The sequence below is a fragment of the Theobroma umbraticum genome, unplaced genomic scaffold (assembly GCF_002168275.2).
Source record: "Theobroma umbraticum cultivar Fairchild unplaced genomic scaffold, ASM216827v3 scaffold_95.0, whole genome shotgun sequence".
Classification (NCBI taxonomy): Eukaryota; Viridiplantae; Streptophyta; class Magnoliopsida; order Malvales; family Malvaceae; genus Theobroma; species Theobroma umbraticum.
Window position 1 is genome coordinate 10,929,707 of NW_018397257.1, and position 12,516 is coordinate 10,942,222.

The window sequence follows — 12,516 nt, forward strand, 5'->3', positions numbered from 1 at the left end:
AAGAGGAATAGTTGATCCTTGGGGAAAGGGGTGAGTGGTTCAATGGGCTGGCTATATGCTTGAGGAATAGTTGAGAGACCATGATTACCTCAAACTATGGTAACTGGGTTCCATTAGGCAATGAGGCTGAAGCCCCTTTGCATCCATATCCATGTTTTGGCTCCTAAAAGGCTGTCTATATAGATTTTTTTTTTCTTTAAATGAAATAGAAAAAATACGAAAGCTTTCCAAAAAATTATTCATTTTAATACTATTTTCATTCAAACATGCTTAATTAAAGAATTTTGATGAAATCCAATGCATTAATCTTACCTAGAAATTGTAATTTTTTTTTTCAAAAATTAAATTTCTTATTTTGACTTGCCCCTTTTCTCCTCCTATCCAGAGCAATCTCTCTTGTTCATAAAAGAAACTTTAGCTTGAAAATCTTGATAATCAATTACTTCAAACTACTTTGACTTAGGGAGTGATAATCATCTTATCAAATCATTGTTGAATACTATAGAATGTTAGACTAAAATGTAGCATTGAAACAATTACCAGAATGGTTCTATACCCTTTGAAAATTCATGGTTTGGGGGCTTCAAGTGATAAGAGATTAACCCATTGTTTTCTCTATATATCTGTTAAACTTGGTTTGGTAGTTGGCTTGTTTAGTTCTCATAGTAATGTACAGTAACAGGTTACCGAACAAATTAAAAGTCCTAAACATTGACATCATCACTAATCAGCAGTATTAAGAAATTAGATAATGATAATCACAGTTGCAGCAGTTTCTATGCATGACATTTCCAGGTAGAGTCACCTACATTCTGATAGAGAGTTGATGTGGCATTTGACCAAAAACAGTCCAATTCTGGCTGATTAAAGTTAATTTGTTTTGCTCTTAAGTGGAATCCTTGATAAGTTTGTACATTGTAGAATGCTCTGGAGAGCCCGTAATTAATGGAGAACTTTCTGCCTTATTCTTGAGAAACAAACAAGAAAAGAAACAGTGACTGCAGTATATGCTACACTAAAGATTTCCTCTCTAAATTAATATTCTTTTTGTCCCATTATATTTGTTCTTTGTTAAAAGTTTATGATTAAAAAATTATTAAATGACAAATATTACAAAACAAATAGAACGCCTAATGAAATATTATTATTTTCTCTTTATTTAGATAAAGAAATAAAACTCTTGATTTTTTTTTATTTTATAATTGAGAGAAGGGAAATTTAAACTCTATTCTTTAGGCAGGGATCATGTGCCAACGAGTCAAATACTCGAATACGATAGAACTCTTGATGTTAATAATTTTATTTTGAAAACACGTATCATGTCTCTTTCTCTATATAAATAATTAAGGGTTTTTTTTCTCACTTATAATTATGGGTTTTGCTTCCACTTGATGATGTTTATCACTCCCAAATCTGAATATTGCGTCTTGTATAGCAAGGGATTGAGGGACATATCAATTAATATCCAAATATATCTCTTTCATATGCAAACTCCAACAGCAAAAGCTCACCTTCCTTGCAATTTTAAACCCCAAATTGTTCATCAGCAAAGGGCTAAAGACTCAACTACTTTGCCCTGGAAAATGACCCAGGGGGCCATAAAATAATAAGGACAAGATAAGGTAAATTAATTCTCTTAGAGAGAAGCATCCAACTTTAAAGAAAAAAAAAAAGGCAAAAGAAACCCAAAGCCTTATTGACCTAACCCATTTCTTTCTCTTTTGTTATTATTTTTGTCCTTAGCAACTACTATATAATACTTCATAGATGAAAGAATCAAATACATCATCTCATTTCCACAAACCACCACCACAAAAGCCAACTCATCTAATCTCGTTTAGGTTATATCACTGTCTAATTAAGTTCTATAAATTACTAAATTATTAAATCAGCTCTTTGATGATCAATAGTCTGTATGTAATCATTTAAGAGAATTTGAGGATAAGAATATGCTGATGGCAAAGCCATATTTTCAATTTAAATGTAGAGAAATGTCACTTAGGGAATGGAGGAAGAAGACACTTGCCCCAATAATATTGAAAGGAGGAGAAAGGTTCCTCATGGACTCCGCAAAACAAAAACCCAAATTTGCAAAGAAAAAACTAGAAAGTTGTGGTTTGAGGCACAGTTGTTTAATAAATTTCTTGGTGCATGCATCCCTAGTAACCCTAGTGTATGATCACTAGTCTTGAGGGAGTGGAGACTCCTTCACAATTGATTCTTTGTCAAGCTTGCAAGGGGTTGTTTAAACTAGAAGCCTTTCACAATCAAACTCTCTGGTTAGGTATAAGTTTATTTTAACATCATTTTCAATGTAAAAAATAAAAGTTTTACTCGAAGTCATATGTTTAGGGATGATTGAGTCATTTTCGATTTCAAGTCGCTGGCTAAGCTGTACTATAGTTTATAGCATGCTTAGCTTGATTTTGCAAGTCAATACAATGGATTGATGACAAAGGGATAAAGATGGTGGTTGAAGGCTAAAGAAGACAATACAATTCACCACTAGAATTATGCATAAGAAAAAAAAGGGTGAATACAAAGGAGATGATAAGGATAAACAAAGATGACAACACAATTACTTAATTAAATACATCAAAGCAAAAGAAAAAGAAAAGATAAGAACAAACAGGGATCAGTTCAAAAGAGACACCCTTGTCCATAAATATATTTTAATTTATTTACAGTTCAATGGCCCCCTAAAGGCTTCTCCTTCCAACCCCATGAAAGAGACAGAAAGAAGATTGCAAGAGGGAACCACCCCCCCGCCCTCCCCTCAGACAGACTTGCACTCTTCATTTGTTATTCTTTGTGGAAAACATCTCCATCACAATTCATCATGACCATAATTTTTTCTTGAATTATCTATGGAAAAGGAGAGCTGATTTTTTTTTTTGTTTTTTAAGCATTGCTCCTGAAAGATCCAAGGGCCTTGATGGCAGCTGCTCTTAGGATGTATTGGTGGTAGAATGCAGCAATGGCAGCTCCAATGAAGGGTCCAACCCAGAAGATCCACTGCACAAGCAAATATTTAACTCTTTACATTCCTTGTTAAAAGAATAACAGCAAATGGAAAACATATAGGAGGTTGAAATAATTATTTACTTGATCATCCCAGGCCTTCTCTTTGTTGTAAATCACAGCAGCTCCAAGACTCCTTGCAGGGTTGATACCAGTGCCTGTGATTGGGATTGTGGCAAGGTGAACCATGAACACAGCAAATCCAATGGGGAGGGGAGCCAAGACCTTTAAATTTTTTTTTTATTACAGAAGAAAATTAATTAGTCAAAATTTCACAAATTGGAGTGGAAAAAGAAGACAAAAAAGAGGGGAGACCGCTACTCATGCCTAACACCTTGAAAGCTCCATGTAGTAGGAAATTCAAGTGGAAAACCAATAGTAATAGAGTCTAGATGGACAATCTACAAATAATGCACCACTACATTTTCTTGTAGACCTCTTGTGGGACTGCCTATTCGCTTTCAAGGGATTGAATTAAACCATCAAGTGGCTATATCTCTACTTACGTATAGCAATAAAGAAGTTTGATTGTGATTACCAAACTCATAAAACTAGGTATTATTATTTGTTATTTTTATCGGGTACAGTAAATATAATTAAGTTATGCATTAGAGGAAAAAAAAAAACCCTTAGATTAAAACCTAACAAATGTTACTGTGTTTGAAGTTATCCACACTGGGAGTGAAAAGTCCTCCAAAATCAAATCAGTTTAGTGGACAAAAAAGAAAGGTGAAAGGTCAGCAAGAAAAGGACCTACAACCTAAAACGAAAAGAAAGGAGAAATAAAAAAGATAAAAAGCAGATATGACAAAGTACATACAGGAACATGGGAATCCCTTGCACTCCTCTTGGGGTCAGTGGCAGCGAAGACAGTGTAGACAAGAACGAAGGTACCAATGATCTCAGCACCCAACCCGGTGCCCTTGTTGTAGCCAGCTTTGAGCTCGTTGGCACCACCACCGTAGGTGTTGTAGTAAGTCTTTTGGAAAGCCTTAACCAACCCACAGCCGCAGATGGCACCCAAGCACTGAGCTACCATGTACAAGATGGCTCGGATGAGTGACACCTTGCGTGCCAAGAACAGCCCGAAGGTCACAGCCGGGTTGATGTGTCCTCCTGTAATTGTGCATTGAACAGTCAGAAGAGTAGATCATGTTTGCTAGCTAGCTAACTTTTTGTTTGGTTCCTGGGAAACTTCCTTTGTCAGTCAAGGGAGTACAGTCGAAACAAAGAACAAGAAAACCCTACTTAATGGAACTTACTACAAACAGTGGCGCAAGGTTAAAGAGAAAAGAGAGAGGATTATTCCTGAAGAAATGGTTTGCAAGGAGCAGAAACAGTACTCACCAGAGATACCAGCAGTGCAGTAAACAAGAATAAAGATCATGCCACCGAAGGCCCAAGCAATACCAAGAACGCCAACACCACCACACTCAGCATCAACAGTGTTCTTGACAGGGTCGGTTTGCACGCTGTACCCGATCACAGTCAACACAGTGACATACAAGAAGAGAAGGGTAGCAATGAACTCAGCAATCAGTGCCCTGTAAAACGACCACTTGGTCAGCTCTTCTGCATCAATCAACGGAGCTGGTGGCGGATCATGGTAGTCCTTGGCTGAGAACTCCCCACCCCCTTGCTCTGCAGTCTCAACATCCTTCGCCATATCCTCTTCTTTCCTAAAAACCTTTGCAAAACTGTAAGCAAGACCAGAAAAGAGAGCTTGGGTTTTTGGCTGTGGTAGCTGTGGATGAAGGGTTGAGTAGGAGAAACAGGGTATATAAGGGTGGAGAGAGAAGGAGAGATGATGAAAATGATTAGAGTGTGATTATGTGTAATGACATAATTTTTAGCCGTCCATTACACCCTTGATATCGATTTTCTTCGTTTGCAATGGACCCACCATTACCTATACAACGGCCAATTTTTCTAATTTCCCCTACCTATACTTTACTTTTCTTTTCTTCCATGAGGGTTTTTACCTGAAATATATATTTTACATATTGTCAGTGTATAAATTATATATATTATTAATAAATCAAATATTTATCATCTTATTAATACATAAATTTAAAAGTAAAAAATTCTCCATAATAAATATTTTTATGAGGTGATATTCAGTGATTAAGTAATAGTACATATATGCTATCGGCAACTTTGTGGTTTTTTTATATTTAATTTTTTTTAATCGATTCATTTCTCCATTTTAATTCTTATTTCGATTTTTTTTTATTTTTTTTATTTCGAATAAGAAAAAATAATCCATTTATAACGAATAAATTAAGTTAAAATTGAACTTCGAATCTCACTCTTATAAAAGAGAACGAGCATTCCGGACTATATGTATTCAAAGAAATACTGTTGGATTTTTTCTCTTTTAATTATTGCAACTGCCCATCCATGCCCTTTACCTAGAATTCCCAGAATGAGGAAACTCTTAATTTGCCAAGAAAATACAAATTAATTATATATCCAACCAAAAAAGGTTTAATATGTAAAAATTAAAACCCATTATTCTATGTTATACAGGGCGGAAACAAATAGGATATAAATAGGTCTGATTCCCTTAATTATTAATTGAATTATTAAATTACAAGAAACTGTTGTCATATGCTGGCTGATGGCTTTCCAGATAAACTTGTCTGTACATACCTAAAAGCCGATTAAAATTTTTGCAACATATTGTGCATGGTTATGATCATAAAGCAGCTGAAAATTTCATGATTAAAAGGATATTTCAAAATCTTTTATTTATTAATATATACATATATATTTTCTCTTCTCTTGACACTTCGCTTTTAATTTGCTCATTTTCTTGGCAGCCAAACAGATTCTGATTGCTTAAAGAAAAAACAAAAAGAGCCAACTTATCATTTAATCTATGTATGTCCAAATTAAGCAAAAAGCATAGATAAACATCCATCAATCCATCCATGTTCTCAAAAAAAAAAAGAGATGATTCCTTATATATTTATACATTTGCGACGATAATCATCTTTGATGTCATATCTAAACCATCATACCAAAAATTAATATTTTTAATTTTTTAATTTTTTTTTAATAATTTTTGTAGTCAAACCGTTGAATTTTTTTTAAAAAAACCGTTAAATTATCTTTATATGTATTATTTGAATGAACCATGTAACAATTTTACATTTATTAGACTTGCCCTAGGTTTAACTTTCAACATTTCAAGCTTGTCCCAAAGCATTTACCAAAAATTTGGATTAATTAAGAACAATTAAACTTGTTTTCGCCTTTCTACTCTCTTATTGTTTGAATAATCATAGCATTAAAAAGGTGGTCCAAACATTACAATTAAAACCCATTTTCAAGTTTATACCTAACTATATTCTAGGCTAATTGATGTTTTCAATTTTTTTTTTGTAGATTTTTTCTGAATTTATTGTTAAAGTTTTATTCGTTGCATTTGACTTTTAAAACGGGATATATGTTCTATTCTGTTCATTATATTTATTATCCCATTTATTGAAATCTATTAATTTCTATCAATTTGACATTTAAATTTGGATTAAAACCTTTTAAAATGTTAAAAATGATTTTCAAACTAAGATGAAAATATGTAAAAAAAAATACTCATCATTGAAAAGGGTCATTTTATAGTACAAAATAAGATAAGTTTCCCTTTGTTAAAAAAAACAAAAAAAAATAACTAAAATGTCAAAAATATTTTTATATAAATTTTATAAATAGACAAATTTTAAACAAGACCGACCAAACCTTCTAATGCTGACATTAAATGTATAAATGAAACCGACCATGTGCGTTGTCAATTTCTTAGATATTTCTCAATTATTATATATATTTTTATTTATTATAAAATAAAAATAAATTCTATCTCAATTATTTATTTCCCTTTCATTCAAACGAAAGGAAAATTACTAAATTCCTCCCCTTCTACCCTTTTGGTCTTTCTGCTGGCTTGACCATTGATGTATCTTTCTTGAATTTGAGTTATGGCTAGAAAGCCACCACGTGTCGCAATTTCAAGAATGAAATTATGGGAATTTATTTTTTTTCTTTTTTTTTCCTTTTATGGGATTTGTAGGGATAATAGTGACCCGTAGCTGGTCGGTGGCGTTTTTCCATTATTTTTTAATAGGAAATTTTAGGTCACGTTGCCCCCCTCCCAATCATAAGATGATTAACTTAAATATAAGAAGAAGAAAAAAATTAATAAAATAATTTTTTAACAAAATCTCTTAATTTATAATCTCAATTATGTTTCTAAATTTGATATATTCTCGTGTTGAAAATGAATCGATTAACTTGTTAAAGATGAGATCTTTCTATCAACATAATGTTGTCTTAGTGTTTAATTGATTAACGGTAATTTAAATTCCGTAAATTATAATAACTGTTTAGTTTTATTGTAAGAAACTTATGCTTTTGAAAAAGAATGAGTGAGACCAGATTATAGCATGTAATATTGGAAAATCTTGCATTACAAGTATAGACTAAAACTGTTATGAATATCTAGATGTGTACATAAACCCAAGTTTTGCCCCCTGAAGATTGTTTGTTGCCTTACTTGCCATGGATATTCTAAGCTACCTTCCTTGTCAAACCATACACAACAAGTGAATCAGTCCAAATTACATGATGGGCTATTGAGCTTAGAAATGTTTTCCAACTCTTAGCAAGGAAACTCCTTCCCTGACTCAGGTTCAGGCACAAGTGTTACAGTGGCCTTGCCATGGCTATTACTTACAGTTATCCTGGAAAGCACAAAACAATTGGCTTCCCCTTTCTTTTCTTCATCATTGCATGCACCATTCAAACCAAATTGCTCTTACATGCACACCAAGCCCAGTAACTTGAAGTCAAGCTGAACAAATAACCAGGCAAATTCGAGCAAATTGGTCCTGCTCATGGAATCCAGGGGAAAGTGCAAGATACAAAGACCGTCTCACCTTTGGTTAAACAATTCTCCAACAATAAAAGATTACTTTTAGAACTGTTTGCCTGTTATCAGATCATTCCCTTGCTAAAGATAGCAGGCAAAGATAGGCTTTGCCTTGTTGGTCAAAAGTTTGGAGAAGCCAACGATCTAAACACAAACGATGAAGAACTCCAAGAATAAGGAAAATACCATCGTTCGCTAGGATTCAAGATGGGACGAACAGGATATATAGTTATTAATGAAATTCAATACATCCAGATGTCGACGATAAACTTTTATCATTAACCAATTATCATTCGACTTATGAACATTCTCTTTAATTGATATACTTTAGTATACACAGGTATGGCTAGAATAATATATACACACCAAAAACGTCAATTGCTACACTACCATGTTGGACATATATTTGATTGTGATCCTCAACACCAGGAAGATATTGAGTACGCCATTTCCACGTCTCCTTTTAAGTTCATTTCCAGAACCAGGACGCTGACCCTGACAGCTAAAAAACTTGCCATGTAACCAAAAGCTAATCACTTATTGTCGTCATCGTCATCACCATCATCCTCATCCTCGTATTCTTCCGCTCGCTCTTCTCTTATCGTCTCTAGTTTTGGGGTATTGGAAGGCCTCAAAGGGAAGCCGATGAGGGATGGGGGTGCCTCAATCCAAGGCTTCATCATGTACCTGATCACCTCTCTCGCCATTGTAAAAACCAATCACAACACTAACGAGATCTCTCTTTCTTCTAAGGGGCCGTCAGCTGAGAAAGAGATGGGAGCTAAGGATTTCAGACAACGCGACTGCCAAAGGCAAATGCAGAATTGGTAATGGGTTTTTCCTTCGAAAAGGGTTTAAGGAATGCCGTTGAGCAGAGGAGGAAGACAATTGGGGAGGTTTATATAGGAAAAGGAAACAAAACGGGAGCGCCATCATTGATGATGGCACATATCTAATTGTCGGCAAGGACCAAATCCACGTGGACCGTGCGAGAAAGAGGATTCAATGATTTATTGCCAGAAATAGCAGGCAATCTAACTTACTAGAAAACGAGTGGAACATGAGAGATAATTGTCTTGTTGAAAGTTGGAAAGTATCTTAAATTTGTTAGGCAAACTCCATTATTAGAACCTAAGTTGTTCAACAAGATAGCCCAAAATCCTTAAACCAATCTAATCAACAAAAAGTTTTCCAACATTGGGTGTTTAAGCTAACAATAGACTCTCAGCCTCCTTGACAGAATATGCTTATGAGGGATACATCAACATTGAAAATGCCAATACAATGGAATGAAAAGGTGCACCAAGCAACCAAAGGCAAAGGGAAATGAAAGATAGCACCTAGAGGCAGATTCAAGAATAAACAAAGAGTTATAAAAAAAGATGTGGAGAATAAAGGAAGTACCACAACATCCCTTTTCTTTAAAGGTGAAATTTATCAAAAGTGGATTTCTATGGCCTTCCAATAGGTTTAATTTCACTCTGTCTATTTTCTCAATTTACATGTGTGATCATTTCCTAACCATAAGCATGGCCATAAGGCCGAAAACTATGATTTATAGCGACAAATGAACTTTGCTGTTAGACAACAAAATCCACATTTAGATGCAAATACAACAAAGGAAGTACCTTAGCAATGGAGTATGTGGCTAAAATTCCATCTAGGTGCAAATGGCAGACCAAATCAAGAACAAACAATAATAAACAATTTAATGCAGTTCTACCCAACACCTGGTTCAAGAGATCTGTAGAGGATCCTCCCATCCTAGTTAAAGATACCAAGCTTTCCGAATGGCTCAGAACACATAATAAATATCTGAAGCTACGGCAGCAGAAAAGGAGTTGTCTTCAACCAAGGATTAGATCCTACCCTATCCCAAGATTCAATACTTTGCCCATCTCCCCTACCTAAAACCTACCATGCAAAGGGAAAAAAAAATACAAGGTCCTTTTGGTCACTAAACATCTACTTCGAAGACAGCTGTTTTCCTGTATTAAAACAGTATCATGCATATTCATAATTTGGTCATACAGTCATACTAAGGTCAATAAGTCAGAATTTGATAACACCAACAGCTATAGAAAATTGAATTATGATATCGTCCAATGAACAAGAAACCTTAATCACTACTTTGGAACAAATAGTAACTTTTTATTGAGTTACATCTTATGCACAATGCTGCTATCTCATTTCGACAATAACAGAATAGATAGAAACCAGAGGAGGAAATAACTTCAATAAAAGACCTAAATCTCATTTGAACAATAACACACTAGCAAATTGAATTATGATACCGTACCACAAACAAAAAACCTGAATCTTTGAAGTTATCATTACTTTGGAACAAATAGAAATTTTTTATAACGTTACACCTTATGCACAATGCTGCTATCTCATTTCAACAATAACCAAATAAATAGAAACCAGAGGAGGACATGTTCAAGAAAAGGCCTGGATCTCATTTGAACAATAACACAAGAAAAAGACTTGCCCTGGAAACATATGTAACCTTATGTTAGAAGATAATATGCAATCATCACACCTTCACGATGCATCATGAATCAAGAAAAACACTGCTATACATATACAAATTAAAGAAAAAACATAAAACCAAGAACCTGTGACCATATGTATCAAACATTTAGCAATGATGAAGAACTTTAGCTCAGCAGATACAACAAGAGTTAAACATGTCAAGAAGCGCTGACTGCAGCAGGGCTGCAAATGGTAGCAGCTAAAGAATGAGCTATTCTCAAACTTCTATAAAGAAACTACGCCCAAATGCTATGTGATCCTTTGGCACCATCAAGATGAAACTTATTCTAAGTTATACGAGTAAGATTGTGATCAAACAGAATCCAACAAGCTTAGCATTCATCATAGAACCCAACCACCAAACCGACCATGCAACACACCATTCTAGGCAGCAACATCCGAAAACAACCGCTCTATGATATCTCAATCATTTGTACCTAGTCAACCAGCAATCCGATGTAATTGACTTCCTAAAACACATTCAATAACTGAAACTCAACCAATATGGAACATTTTCAATTCATTTCTTACATACCAAAGCAGAAGCACCACCAAGACAATGCATTTCAATAGGTATAGAAAAAGCAAAAAAAAAAATACAAAACAATATAAATAAACATCACATCTATAGCCATTAAAGGATCCATAATTGCTAAAATCATCTAAATTAACCTCAAAAACAACCTCTGATAAAAATATCCGCAAATTATCCAAAATCTTAAAATTAAACAAAATTAACAAAAGACAAACAGAATAATAATCTTAAACAAAAACAAGCTTTGCTCACTCCAGAGGAACATCAACATCGCCATCATCGATCTCCTGCTGCAAATCTTTGGGGTCTTTCCCATCGACCGTACACCCAACAGAAACGCACGTGCCCAAAATCTCCTTAACCGTCCCTCTCAAATCCTTAGCCATCGACCTCGGCCTCATTACCTTAGCAATCTCGATGACGTCGTCGAGGCTGATGTTCCCGTTGTGTTTGATGTTCTTGGTCTTCTTTCGATCCCTCTCCGGCTCCTTCAAGGCCTTGATTACCAGCGCCGCCGCAGACGGGACCACCGTGACTTTAGCCTGACGGTTCTGGACGGTGAGCTTGACGGTTACGCGGAGACCCTTCCAGTCCTTGGCGGTTTCCTTGGCGATGTCTTCACCGATCTTTTTGGGAGAGAGCCCGAGTGGACCGATCTTCGGAGCGAGCGAGCTGGCGGCACCAACTTCGCCGCCTGTGACGCGGACGAAGACGTCGACGACTTGGGTTGGGTCGAACTTGGGCGGCATTGCTGGGCTTGCTCTTCGATGGAAAAGAGTAAGGGTTGGGGGAGCGCTAGGGTTTTCGGGAAATGGAAGAGGGGAGGAGTGGAGGTAATATAGCTAGGGTTTTTCTAACTAAATGTCTGATTTAACCTTAAAGGAAGCTAGGAAACGTGGGAAATAGTGATGGGTGCCTTCGTAATTTCACTCTTGTAATTGGGTTGGGCTGACCAATTTTTGGGGCTGTGTTTGGGCTTCTGCTAACAATTGGCTTGGACTGGGCTAATGAATATTGGGTTAGAAATCCAGACCATGTGAAAATAAGCTATTTTCACCCCATACTGTGAAAGCTATAACGTCACACTACAAACCAAAAAGAGAAAAATTATCTTATACATGGATAATAGAGTTTTAGAACTCTACAAGCGAGGTCAGAGTATTGATGTGTACCTCATTCAAGTATATTTGTAGAAGTTAATAGATCAATTATCCTCAAATGGAGATACGACAATCTTCTAATTCTATTTATAAAATTAAAAATTTTACAGTTAATACGTAGAATAATAATCCGATCAAAAAAAATTTTCTCTTCGTAGTTGTTTTTGACCAGATGGTACAAGTAAATAGTAAGACAAAATGATTTTAACTATATATTTTTTTATATTTCTATAAGAGTTTATAAATAATGTATTGTCAATATTGTATTTATAAATTATCACTTAATCACCGATCACTATCTCATAAATGTGTAAATATTGAAATTAAAGTTTTTTTAA

At 35.0% G+C, this 12,516-nt stretch overlaps 2 protein-coding genes across 2 annotated transcripts; both read right to left on the reverse strand.

The window, feature by feature from the left end:
- Positions 1 to 2,770: 2,770 nt before the first annotated feature.
- Positions 2,771 to 4,818, reverse strand: PIP2;4 (plasma membrane intrinsic protein 2;4). The gene is made up of 4 exons (XM_021422558.2): positions 4,369 to 4,818; positions 3,842 to 4,137; positions 3,106 to 3,246; positions 2,771 to 3,015 (listed from the first exon to the last, which is right to left on the reverse strand). The coding sequence occupies exons 1-4, from the start codon at positions 4,685 to 4,687 to the stop codon at positions 2,902 to 2,904; spliced, it is 870 nt and encodes a 289-aa protein (XP_021278233.1). The 5' UTR covers positions 4,688 to 4,818; the 3' UTR covers positions 2,771 to 2,901.
- Positions 4,819 to 11,092: 6,274 nt separating this feature from the next.
- On the reverse strand, positions 11,093 to 11,839 carry LOC110412393 (large ribosomal subunit protein uL11x). Its single transcript, XM_021422924.2, has one exon. The coding sequence runs from the start codon at positions 11,765 to 11,767 to the stop codon at positions 11,267 to 11,269; it is 501 nt and encodes a 166-aa protein (XP_021278599.1). The 5' UTR covers positions 11,768 to 11,839; the 3' UTR covers positions 11,093 to 11,266.
- Positions 11,840 to 12,516: the final 677 nt, after the last annotated feature.